We start from the raw sequence: 13552 nt of genomic DNA, 5'->3' as shown, positions 1-13552 counted from the left end.
TGGTAAGATGGAACATGGGAAACTCCCTGAGGACCTTGAGTTCACTGTGCTGCATGTGCCCTGCTGGTCTCTCTCTCTCCCTCTCCCTCTCTCCCTTTCCTCCCTCTCCCTCTCTCACTCCCTCTCCCTCTCTCACTCCCTCTCCCTCTCTCACTCCCTCTCCCTCTCTTTCCCTCTTTCTCTCCCCCTCTATCTCTCTCCCTCCCCACTCTCTCCCCTCTCCCTCTCTCTCTCTCTCTCTCTCTCTCTCTCTCCTCTCTCTCTCTCTCTCTCTCTCTCTCTCTCTCTCTCTCCCTTCCTCCCTCCCCCTCTCTCTCCCTCTCCTTCCCCCCCCCATCTCTCTCAGCTTGCTTAGCAAGGACAGACGCCATCTCCAGTTCTCAAGCTGAAGTTTGAGTTCAAGATTGCAGACAAGGTCTGGCTGCTTAGATACCCTCCCTTTTCAGAGATAGGAAGAGAGCAGTAAAAAGCAATACCAAGCAAAAATAATAATAATTTAGGGGCCAGAGTGATAGTACAGTGGGTAGGGCGTTTGCCTTGCAACCAACCCGAGTTCAATTCCTGGCAACCCATATAGTCCCCCAAGCACCACCAGGAGTAATTCCTGAGTGCAGAGCCAAGAGTAACCGCTGAGCTTTGCTGGGTGTGGCCCAAAAAAAGAAAAAAAAATTAAGAGCAACGTGTGTCTCCTTGACTGACCAGCCTGCTGGGTCCCAGGAGGGAGAGCCTGGGGAACAGGGAGCTTCCGGGCTGTGTCTCTGGGGAGAAAAAAAGCAGGAGAATAAAGAGCCTCACCACTCTTTTGCTAAGGTGGAAAAAGGTAAGGGCCAAAGTGATAGTACAGCTAACCCTGGTTTGATCCCTGGCACCACATGTGGGCCCCTGAGCACTGCCATGTATTGCTCCAAAATAAGTTTGTTGTTTGGCAGTGCTCAGGGCTTACTCCCGGCCATGTGGTCAGGGATCACTCCTGGCAGGCCTTGTGGTGGTCGAGATTACACCGGGCTGTACACATACAAGGCAAGCACCTTACACCTCTCCCTCTCTCTCTCTCTCTCTCTCTCTCTCTCTCTCTCTCTCTCTCTCTCTCTCTCTCTCTCTCTCTCTCACACACACACACACACACACACACTTCCCCTCCCTTCCTCCCTCTCCCTTTCTCTCCTTCTCTCTTTCTCACTCTCTCTCGCGCTCGCTTGCTCTCTCTTTCTCCCCAACATGTTGTTAGAAAATTTTGTTTGTAAAGCTGGACCCCTTGGGGAAGTGGCTCAAATCAGGAAGCACAGCAGCATATCAGCTGAGCGACCCTCTGTGGCCGCAGCTCCTGGGTCCCACAGAGACCCCGGCACGCGGGTGTGGGGAGGGCAGACATTTCCTTGGACCACCCCGTCTCTGTAGGTGGATTTCCACCTAGCGGGCTTCTTCTTTGGAGGCTGCAGAGCCATTGGTGGTCATATTGCTCTGTGTCTCTTCTTATCACCCCTCTTATCCCCAGGGAATAAGCTAATCAAACTTGCTGATGATTTTACACCGAGAAGGAGATAGCTAATAACTTAGATGACAAGTATTAGAATACAATGTGATGTGGATAAATTGGGTCCATGTATTAAGGGCTATAAAATGAGATTCCATCAAGGCATGAATAATGGTGCCTGTGGAAAGGATTAATCAAATACCCCATTAAAAAGTATAGGAATTCTTTTCAGGCAGCACCTGTTTAATTATACTCCTGCCCCCACTCGTCTATCCGCCCCCCCCCAAGAAAAATCCTGCTCTCTGTTAAGAGGAATATAGATGAGATTTTAAGGAAAATAATAGAAAAATTGAGACATACGGTTTGATAGAACAAGACCATGAAGACAGATTTAAGCCACCAGTGTTTAATTTAGGGGAAAAAATAACGGGGCAATTGGCATGAGTAATCATTTACAAACGTAATTTCCAAAGGAGCCCTGTTGATACCATTCAGCAAATGCCAACAAAGCATTTACTTTCCAAAGGGAGAAAGAAGACAACAAGGGAAGCGAAGGCATCTCCGGGAATGGACCAGAGAAGAGCCAAGCCCTAGAGAGGCATCAGGTGTGAGACTGGACAGTTCTGAAGGCTCTCGGAAGAGGACTGGCATTGCCGGCGGAAGGCCACCAGGAGGAGACTCCCGCAGAGCCCGCAAGTGTGGACAAGCTGCCACATACTACAAATTCGTGAGCACACTCTGGTGACAGGGTTCAGGGAGAAAGCTGGGCTTGAGCAGAGCAGGGGGCACCGGGAGGATTCTTGTCTCCATTTCCACCACCACCATCATCCTGGTCCAAGCTACCATCACTTCTCACCGGGACAACTGCAAAAGCCTTCCAGCCGCTTCCACACTCGCTCCTCTCCAGCCCCTTCTGCACACAGAAGTCAAAAACCAAAAGCCCATCAGACCACTCTCTTGACTGGTGGCTTCCCAGCCACGTGAAAGCCAAAAATCATTCCCAGGGCTGCGAAGTCTCGTGTGGTCTGGCTCCCAGCCCCTGCCAGGCTACCTTTCCGTGGGCTACATGTCAGTCAAGCTGACCTTCGAAAGTCTAGCCCGGAGGCTCTTCCTGCCCTGGGGCCCTGGCATATACATCCTTTACCTCCTCTGTGTACAGTTTTCATTCCCAGAAGCTAACTCTGACCCATCCCTCAGAATACAGCTTTATGATGACTTCCTCCTGGAAGACTTCCCTGATTTCCACAGTTGGTTAGCTTTCCCTCATACCTTGAAAATAAATATTTATTGTGTGGTTGTAGGATTCACTTTGGTTTCCCCAAGTAGAACCCAGATTCTGTGAAGGCAGAGGCCCAGTCTTTGCATCCCTTACAACCTAGCCAAGTCTCAGTAAACATGTGTTGACTAGATCATGACATTTGGTTGGAACAATGAGATTAGTCAAGAAATTATAGTTACCAGTATGTTGCAAGATGCCATTATGAATTCTTACTATGCTGAAAACCTGGATTAATGTCTAGACTCTGCCACCTGCTGGTTATGCTGTTGTAAATAAATCAGAGTCTGTTTTCACATCTATAAAATGGGGTACCAATAGCAACTTCACATGATTGTGTTAAGAAATTAATAAAATTAATGAAATGCAATAGAGATCTGTAGTAAATGTTTTATATATGCATATACAGTGTGTATGTACATACAAAATATAAATATGTTCTCACTATTCCTAGTGCCTAGCACACGGTACTGCTAAAATGTCTATTGATGATCAGTAAGTGGAAGGAAGGAGGGGCGATAGATGGGTGCATGGTGGATGGATGGATGGGTGGTGGATGGGTGGGTGGGTGAATGAATGAATAGATGGATACTGGGTCAGTGAATGGACAGAAGGATGGATGGGTGTATAATGGTTGGATGGATGAGTGATGAATGGATGGGTGGATGGATGGATGGATGGATGAAAAGAAGGCCAGATGGGCAATAGGTGGATGGAAGAATGGATGTACAAACACATAGATGGATGAAGGGTGGGTAGAGTCATAGATCAGCCTTTAAGAAGTTTGTGTGAGAGCCAGAAAGGGAAACTGACATAGGGAGAAAATGCTGGAATCCCAAAGAGGGAAGAATTTCAAGAATTCAGAGGGGGCTTGTGGAGTACCATAGTATCACTGGAAGAATGGGGGGAGGGACCCTCACTTTTAACTTGGGTAACTCACTGGAAACCTCGGGAAGGTCCTCCTCTGTCTTCTCGCGTCGTCTGTGCTTTCAGTGTCATTCCTTAATTGTAACTTAATCACTTTACTGATTTTTATCTTTTGGGGAGGAAATCAAATTGATTTGCACATACAGCAAAATTGGAGCGATTACTCCAGCTGCTGCCAGCAGGTGCTGACAAGAGAAGAAGTGAACGGCACAGGAGAAGAAAATACACTGAACATTCGTTTCCATACGGCCTCGAAAACCTTAGTTATTTGTTAAATTGCTGTGGATAATTAGATTTCAGTTTCAAGGAAAGTTTCCTTTTAACTGCTTGTTTTCGGGTAGGAATAGGCCTCTATGATGGGTGGGCAGGCAACTGGTGTAGGGGGGGTTGCAGGGAAGCGCCAGATGGGGAATCACACTGTCTGTGAGTTCATGTTGGCTCCTGGTCATACCTGGTCGCCTGCCATCCCTGTACACATGTTAGTCACTCCAATACACACATGTACATGCTTGTGTGTACATGCATGGTGCACACGCACTCACACACACACACACACACACAATAGCTGAGCCTCTAGATTTAACTTACCTTGAACATGTCCCTGAACCAGTCTGTGTCTATCCTTGAAAGTTAGTAGCTCAAGCTAAACGCAAGCCCTGCACACTTAGCCTTTCAGGGCTGACATGCAGTGAGTAAGATAGACATAAGAAATAACACGATTCCATGGCTATTTCAGTATTTATCATGGGATCGGAGAGATGGGTCAGGGGTGAAGGTACTTGCCATGGATGTAACCGACCCAAGTTTGATCTCCTTTGAGTGCAGAGCCAGGAATAAGCCCTGAGCACCACTGTGTATGGCTTTAAAAAAAAGGAGAAAAAAAGAAAAAAGAAAGGAGCTAGTGACTGACTGCAGAATCCCTAATGTCCAGAGCTGGAGTCCAGAGAAGAAACGTGAGCAGCTAGGAAGCCCGTAGTTAAACCTGAACTCTCAGAGCCACAGGCTCCTAGAACCCGAGCGGAGCACTATCCCCCCAGGGAAGGGGAGACCCTCCCCAGAAGGGGAGACCAGGACAGTAACTAAGACAAAAGCGCTTAAATGATATTCACTGTTTTGGTGAAAGTGAATTCAAGTTAATTTGATTTTGAGAATGTTAGCATGCGCACGCATTGTCATCATGGGAAATGCCCTAGAGCACTGTGAAAACCAGGGGTGGAAATCACTTACCATCTCCCCTATCAGAGCGAGAACCCAGTCTTGCAAGCTAATAATATTTTTTTAAACTCCTGAATCCAGGAAAGAAGTCTGTCTGCCAGTCAAATTTGCATTAAGAGTCCTTTCCCTCACCTCCAAGCCCCTGACCTTTCCCTCCCAGCCTCTTCCCAGCCATGTCACTGGTGAACGAAGAGGAGGAGAGCATCATGATTCTTCCTCAAATAAGAGACACAAAGGAAGGAGCCGGAGTACAAAACCGGCCTGTGATCTGGGAGAATTTTGATGGAGTTTCTCGGTGTTCCCCCTGATGTCCCAACCCTAAGGTGCAGGTTTAAAGGAAGTGGCCGTAGCCTGTGGGGCATGAAGAATGCCTTGACTTTTGAATCTTTTTTTATTGTGTCCATCTGGTTTGAAACTTTCTTTTCCTCTACAAGTCAAAACACACATACTTCATTTTAAGTATTAAAAAAAAAAACCTCCCAGCTCCTAGGATAACCCTACTCATTTCTTTCCTTCCTTGAGCGGGTACCACAGCCCTGGAGCATATAAATTAGGGCTGTGGTCTCATTGCGGGCGTCTGGAGGTCATTGGTAAGTGGGCACTCTATTAAGTCAATATTTGGCAAGGCCTTTTGAAAATACTAATAATCATGTGCATGGGACCGCCTGCTGAGATTAGAGAGAGGAAAGAAAAAAATTAAAGCTTGCTTTACTTGCTCCAAACCATAATGGCCAGATCTAATCTTCCTTTTATTTATAATTTATATTTATTGCACTTGGTGAGCCTGGTTAGTGGTTTAGATTCCTTAGGTTTTTGCTGCATCCAGGATCCTATTATGCAATCTTCTTTGATTAGGGAGGGGGAAAAAAAGTATACAATGCTGAACCCTGGAGCATACATAGCAGGATGCCAGTCCCCATTCCGAATGGGCTTCCTACTAGAGCAAACTTCATTGGAAGCTGTTAAAGAGAAGCATTCCACGCTCACTTCCTATTGCGATTGTTTTTTTCCATCAATCACTGTTTCCACGGAGAGCTCTGCCGGCGGAATGTCTCTCCCTGCCTCGTGGCCGCTGCTGTGAGAGGCTTCCCTGGCCCACACACTCACGGGAAGAATACGGCTTGAACACAGGCTGGGTTCTTTTTAAGAGGCAGTTGTTTGCATTAGAATCGTGTTGGCCTGCGTCAAGGCAAAATGCAGACTGTTGAGAACTGCAGTTGAGAGCAAGAAAGAGAGTATTATGGAGGGGGGCAGGGCTTCACACCCAGCATTGCCTGTGCTCACAGCTCACTCCTGGCATTGCTTGGTGGGGAGGAAATCGAATGCAGTGTCAGGGGTCGAATTGGGGTTCATGCGAGGTAAGTATCGTAACCCAAATAGTATCTTACAGGGGTTAAGGCAAGTATCTTAACCCTTATAGTATCTCTCCGGCCCTTGAGGGTGGTGTGTCTTAGATTTAATAAGATGTCCCACTTTCCTCAGGAAGAGGGAAACTGAAGGACTAGCTGGGAAATGTAGCAGCAGTTATTTGGCAGGTTGGTCAGAATTAAGAAAAAGGCGTTCTGGTTACTAAAAACTCCCTCAGTGTCTCTGTCTTCCCTACTTTAACTCTTGCCATGAATTATCTCGTGAAAGGCTTTTTTTTTTTCAGTAATGAAATAAGCACCTACAAACCCACTGGAATTCAAGTTAGAATCCTGCCACCACACACTGCACTCCGTTCCCACCAATTCCCCCTGTAGGCCGTTGTTTGAAATAGGGTCAGGGGATAGCACGCTTGCCTTCCATGTGCCAGACCCAGGTTTGACCCCTGGCATCATATATGGTTCCCTGAGCACCACTAGCAGTGATCTCTGTGTATGGCCAGGTGTGGCCAAAAAAAGATAAAATAAGGGCTACAGTCAGCAGTAGAGGGGTGGGTTTACAAGTGCCAGAAACTCAGCATCTCATATTTGTGTTTGTTCTGGGCATTCAGTATTTGTATCAGGAAGGTAAGCCTGGAATAGCTTTTAAGCTAGACGTGTTGCTGAACCCTTTAATCATCACCCCAGCCTCCAGGTGCCAACCTAAGGTGACTCCTGGAGTGGAATTTTAGGGTGACTTGTCTCATGCCTCACTCTCAGCTGGATCATTATTCCTTCACCTCCAGCCTTGGTTCTGTTCAGCACACCTCCACAGAGCATTCACCGCCACGGTAAGAATAAGTTAGTGAGTGTCAGGGTATGTGAGAACAAGGGAGTTTTGGTTCAGTAGAGTCCTAAAGATGTAAAGAACAGGGCTGCACAGCGGAGGTGGTAAGGGAAGACCCCAAAGGCAGGAGTATGCCTTCTTATTCTTTTCAGACCTCACCTCAATGCACTGGTAGTTTTCAGCTTCCGGTTAGAATCTTCACTATAACACACACCATCTGCCTCTGTCCCCAGGGCTGCAGGCATAAGCCCGGGTCCAAACCCATGTGGGAATAAAGGGCTTTGATTCAGCCCCCCACACACACACCACCATCACCACCAAAGGCAGTGACTTTAGCTGTGTTTGCTCACTGTTTCGTTCTTCATCCTTAGATGCTCAGTAAACTCTTGATGAGAAAAATAAGGAAACAACCAAGGGAGGAGGGAACCAGCCAAGCTGATGGGGCAAAGAAGCTCCTCGGGATGGGCAGAGAGAAAGTACCCACTGTTGATTGGCCACTCCTGGGAATGGCCCCTCCCTGCTCCACACCCCCAGCACTGTTCATCTGCAACTTCGAGTGCCATTTTAGCTGTGCCTTCCCATCCCGAACAAGAACATCAGCCGGTACCACACGCTGGAGCTCCCACAGCTCTTGCCAGGGAAGGCTCACCCACACGGTACTCTGGGGATCAGAGCCTCGGAGCGGTCCCTCCTCGGCCACTATTCCTGCCTGCCCCTCAACCACTATGCACACAGGGGCCAGGAGGCATTCTGAGAGTGATCAACTTTGGGGTGATTGCATTCCAGTCCTCAGTGTCTTTGTCTTCCTGTGAGTGATTGTTGTCCATCTCTGCCTCTGCCCCCGTGCCTGTCCAGGATCCCCAGGAGCTATGGTCCTTCCCACTTTCAGGAGGGGGTTGAGGCTGGGAAGAATCCAAATGACTCGAGGCACAGTTCGAACCTAGCACTTGGGGTCTGTCTACAGTTTACGGCACTATCCGAGGCAGCTCTCGAAATTTAAGTACAGGGAGATCAAGAGTCAGGTTTGCCTTCAAGAAGCTCCAAGTCAGGGCTGGAGTGATTGTACAACAGGTAGGACATCATTTGCCTTGCACACAGCCAACCCGGGTTTGATCCCTAGCATCCCCTATGGTTCCCCAAGCACCACCAGGAGTAATTCCTGACCCCTGTGGATCGATGGTTGTGAACACGCCCCCGCAAAAAAAAAAAAAAAAGCTCCAAGTCTGTCTTGGACTCAGAAAGCTCCTTGGCCCATGGAACATCAGCCCATGAGTTTGTGTGGGTGGCCCTGCATGCAACTTCCATGGGTCACTCCACAGAGATGCTGGCAAAGAGGAATCACTGGTTGTTTCTTGGAAAGTTCTCTTCGTGCAAATGGACTTTCAGAGCAGAGCAGCAGGGCTTTGATGGTCTTCAAATGTCTGCTGTCATGGGGAGGAGAGGGGCTGCATCGACGCCCAAAGGAAATCCCAAAGGCCTTATTTTCATCGAGGGCATCTGCCACACACACATCAGCCTCTGCAGAAATCACCCCGACCTCCAGCGCCGCCAGTTGCACAAGATTCTAACAGTGTTCTTTCTTTCTGCAAAACAGAGAGAAGCTTTGTACATAGAGTCTTAACCTCTCCAAAAAGAAATGAAATCACCACATTGTGGAACCAAGAAAGAGAGAAAATCTAAATAGCCCGTCTTGTAGGCAGTTCATCTGCTCCTTCCAGTGGCACTGGGACAGTTACCACCTCTGCTCGCACACATGTGGTGCCCATTGTACCCTCAGACGTCCTTGCCCCCTGTTTCACAACTGTCCTCTTCTCTGATGCTCAGTGGCCCCATGCAGGGTGGGCCACACCTGGCTCCTTACTCAAGAACTGCTCCTGACATTGCTCAGGGGATCATGTGATGCCAGGGATCAAATCTGGGTCTCCCGCATGCAACCGTGTGTGCTGACCCATGGAACTCTCTTCCCAGCCCATAGAAACTTGGTACTCTCATGTCACTTGCCCAACGCTCTGAAGCTAGTTAAAGAATGGAATGCGATTCGGCTCTTCCCAGCTCACACCTGGACCCACTTCCTCTCTGACAGTGCCCGTAGCATATCTTTCAGCCATCCTTGAACATGACCTACTCATCGATGCTCTACCATCTGATTCTCACCCCAGCTTTTGATCTTACAACAGAGTATGTGTTCGCTGACCACTCTCAGTTCATTAGCCCATCCCAGGGAGGACTCAATGCTTTATTTAGATGCTTCCTAGAGAAAACTTCTGATCCTTCCATTCACTATGAGATTGATGGTGTCAGGATGGCACAGGGCTCCACCGCCAGTCAGCACCAGCAGGCGACCTGGGAATGACTCATGTGCTGGGGTTACGGGCAGACTGGGGCAGCTTCCCGAAGGGAGAACAGACAGACAGAGAGACAGGCAAATGACAGACACTAGAAGGTGGGATAATTAAAACATTTTAGGGTCTTTTAAAAAAGTAATAATAATGAGAGCTTTGGGCCAGAGAGATAGTCTAATGGGTAAGAGGTGTTGGCATATGAAGCTCACCTGGGCTTGAGATCTGCATCCTATATGGTTCCCTGAGCACTGTCAGCAGTGATCCCTGAGCATAAAGCCAGGAGTAAGCCCTAGAGTACTGCCAGGTCTGGCAGAAGAAATAAAATACAAATAAATTGATCTTTATATATGCTCTTCAGAATGGTTCCTCCTGGTTTGGGCATAGCACTAGCATGAGACTCATGTCATGTACCAGTTGACACCCAGTGGTTTCAGCTTCAATCACAGTGACCGGGAAAGCTTCTTCTGAAACCAAGAATAAGATGAATAGGATATATATGAGATATATATATGTATATATATGTGTGTGTGTGCATGATATAGGATATATTTACCCATGAATAAGATATATATATGATATTGTATATATATATCTAGGAATAGGATATAGAGATAGATATAAAGATATCCTGGAACCAGGTCATGCATCCCATTTTTTTTTTTGCTTTTTTGGAGTCTCACCCAGCGATGCTCAGGAATTACTCCCAGCAGTGCTTAGGGGGGACCATATGGGATGCCGGGGATTGAACCTAGGTCGGCCACGTGCAAGGCAAATGCCCTCCCCACTGTACTATTGCTCCGGCCCCGCATTCACTGTTTTTAAATCCCACACATGATTGCTGTGTTAAGTCAGGCTTGAGAACTGGTTATCAGATGGATGGTAGGTGCCATCTGATGATGACAAAGATCAGATCTTTGTTAGGGTCAGTCAGCCTAGGCTGAACTACATTCCCCAGAATTGCCCAGTTTCTGAGTGGGAGAGGCCACAGAGATTCTGGGGTGATGGAGGACCCAGACAGGAAGCTCTGGACCCTTTTTACCAATCACGGGTCACGGTGTACTGGCTCACCTCCCAGCAGGAGGCCACAGCCAGGCCTGAAGATGCTCCAGCCTCCCTGGGATCCTCCTCCTGCCAGTGCCCAGCCCTGGACCAGGCAGACGTGTTTGATGCCAGGATGAAGGGCCTGGTGTATGGCAGAGCCGAGCCCTGGACCAGGCAGACGTGTTTGATGCCAGGATGAAGGGCCTGGTGTATGGCAGAGCCGCATGCCATGAAGGCCAGGACTCGAGTGTTTCAGTCTGTCTGTCCTCACGGGCTTCCAGCAAAGGCCTGAGGCTCCCAAGTTGTTCTCTGCCTTCTCCCATGTGTCATCCTTCTCTCCTTCCCAGCCACCTGCCCTGGGAACACACTCGTGCATCAGACACAAACCCCAACCTCGTGGAGCACGGCAGCAACTGCTGAAAAGGTCTGAGACTGGGACTGGAGTGATAAGACATTGGGCACTTACCTTGCATGCAGCTGACCTGGGTTTGGTCCCCGGCATCCCCTAGGGGCCCCTGAGCCCTGTTTCCAGTGATCCCTGAGCATAGAGCCAGAAGTAAGCCCTGAGCACAGCCAGGTGTGGCCCCGAAACAAAAAGAAAGGTTCGATCCCTCCAAGCATGCATGCATGGACGGTCACGGCAGTCACCACTTCTGTCCTTGTCTTGCAGCTACGTGAGGCCTGACGGGAAACAAGTGATTTTTAGAGCTGGGGGAGAAGGTGGGTTTTCCCCATCGATGAATGCCGGCATGACACAGACATGTGGAGCTGCCAGGTCCCCAGCTCCACTTTGCCCTCCCCAGCCCCTGATGTCTTAGAGGGAAGGCCTGTGGTACATTCAAGATATCCGATGGTGCCTAGAAAGCTTCTCAGAAGGGTCCTCCGGATGCAAATTCCTGGCCAACTCCTCACCCCTCCAGGCATCCAGAGTTTCCCACAAATTGAAGCCAGAAAAAAAATGGAAGATGCCCTCCCCCATCCTGTATGGCAAGCACTTTAATCCCTGCACCATCTCTCCGGCCCCAGGGAATTGAAAATTTTTTAAAGCTAACCTTCCTCCCAAAATAAGAAAATAGAGCTGGAGAGAGTGGAGGAGGGAAGGCACTTGCCTTGCATGTGGCCGCGGCAGATACATACAGCTATGGTTCAAATCCCTCTTATCAGATATGTCCCCCAAGCTCTGCCAGGGGTCACTCCTAAGCACAGAGCCAGGAATAACCTCTGAGTACTGCCAGATGGGGGTCGGCCTACCACCACACACACACACACACACACACACACACACACACACACACACACACACGTCACAACTCTCATCAGCCCATATTTCAGGGACTAGCCAAAACTCAGGATCCCTGGACTGGTGGTTTCTTTGCTCCCTTCCCAGAAGACTTCAGAGAAGAGGAGCAGAAGAATGTCTGGGAGCTGGGGAGTGGTCACGATGCCTACAGGCCCCCAACAATGGGCCCTGTGTGGTCATCAGCACACAGAGCCGGGGAGCAGAGGGTTACTGGGGAACGAAGGCGGGCAGTGTAGCAGATCACAGCGGGCCCGACTAGGGGAAGCTTTGACTGTCAAACACAAAAGGAAACGGCCACGTTCAAAGAGTGAGAGCTTTATTTTGAGAAGCTGAAGGGGAGCCCTTGCAGAATTTTTGAGAAGCAGGATGGATAAAAGTGGCATTTTTTTTCAAGTGCCATTATAAATATAAAATTATCTTCTTCATCATATTTCACGGCTCACAAAATGGGTTGTTTGAAACACAGACTGGTAATAACAGAACGGGCTTGGCTGGTAATAACAGAACAGGCTTGGCTGTGAAAATGGGGCCCTCACCTTCCTTTGTTGTCCAGACTTTTCAGCCTCAATGTCTTTCCCCTGCGCCAGCATCCTGCACGGGCTGTGGCTGACACACTTAAGCGGGGAGGGAGAGAGAGAGAGAGAGAGAGAAAACACTCAGGCACTGTCTTGCATGCAGCCCATCCCATGTCAAATCCCAGTAGCACATATGATCCCCCAAGCACTACCATGAATGATCCCTGAGCATCCTAGATATGGCCCAAGAGCCAAAAACTAAATATAAATAAATAAACAGATGGGTCTGAGAGACAGTACAGAGGTTAGGGCATTGTCTTACCTCTGCCTGTGATCGTGGCCTTGGCAATGATGCCGATTCTGACACAGTGTATGATTCCCTGAGCGCTGCCAGGTGTGGGCTGTCCCCAAGCACAGAGCCTAGAGTGGCTCTTGAGCACTGCTATGTGAGGGGCCCCAAAATAAAATAACAGAGAGGGAAATAGGGACTCCTCAACCCTGTGGTCTGAAAGCCCAGGAGGTTCGTGGGTCTCTCAGCAGCTGGATTTATATGAACATTTCCATCATCGTCATGCAGAAAGAGACTTAACAGGTTTGTTCAGTCTTTTTGCAAAAGGGATCCAAAGAAGGACCAACAGGGGCTCCCCCGAATAGGGCCAGACCTGGAGCAGGGTTTTGTGGGAAGCCCCAAGTCAGAGTCCTGAGAGAAGTGGAGGACTCACCACCCCAGATCTGCTGAACCCAAAGTCCTCTGAGTGATTTGAATGGCCTCCCACTGCCCAATTAAACTAGTCTAAATGTTCTCTGTGACCCTTAGTATCAAAATTAGAGTCTCACAGCCTCGCTGGCCCTTTGCCAAGTATGAGAGCTCCGTGTCCAACTCCAATGCCCGGGCTCGCTCATTCCCAGAGGGCAATTTCAAAGCCCAGAACTTTGAAGCTTTTGAAATAAGAGCAGAATTGCACTTGAAGGCGTTGGTGAAGGAGAACAAACTCAGGCTGGAAGAGGGTTCAAAGGGCGAGTGCACATGTTTCGCATGTGGGAGGCTGAGTTCAATCCCCAACACCTCAGGGTCCCCTCCCAAGACTGCCAGAGCAGTTCCTGAGCATCGTGCCAGCCACCAGGGGCACGGATATGGCATGTGGCTTAAGTGGTAGGGCTGACATGTGCAAGATAGCGTGCAGGAAAGGGCCCTCATGGCTCCTGAGCATGACTGGTGTGACTCCGCAGATTGTTGTTGGATCCCACCCCACGGCCACTCAGGGGTTGCTT

At 48.9% G+C, this 13552-nt stretch overlaps 1 protein-coding gene across 5 annotated transcripts in view; it reads left to right on the top strand.

Moving 5' to 3' along the window:
* ATXN7L1 (ataxin 7 like 1) overlaps positions 1–13552 on the top strand; it is a 273063-nt gene that overhangs the window by 125916 nt on the left and 133595 nt on the right. Inside the window, exon 4 of one of the 5 annotated variants that reach the window (XM_004602118.2) lies at positions 2001–2223. The exons of the other annotated variants lie outside the window; for them this stretch is intronic. Coding sequence (XP_004602175.1) covers positions 2001–2085 — 85 coding nt within the window. The 3' untranslated portion in view covers positions 2086–2223. Of the gene's footprint in view, positions 1–2000; positions 2224–13552 lie in introns of those variants that run through there. 5 annotated transcript variants of the gene reach the window in all.

Source organism: Sorex araneus, chromosome 1, assembly GCF_027595985.1.
Source record: "Sorex araneus isolate mSorAra2 chromosome 1, mSorAra2.pri, whole genome shotgun sequence".
Classification (NCBI taxonomy): domain Eukaryota; kingdom Metazoa; phylum Chordata; class Mammalia; order Eulipotyphla; family Soricidae; genus Sorex; species Sorex araneus.
The sequence above is the reverse complement of the archived record's forward strand: the minus strand, read 5'-3'. Positions and strand labels throughout refer to the sequence as shown.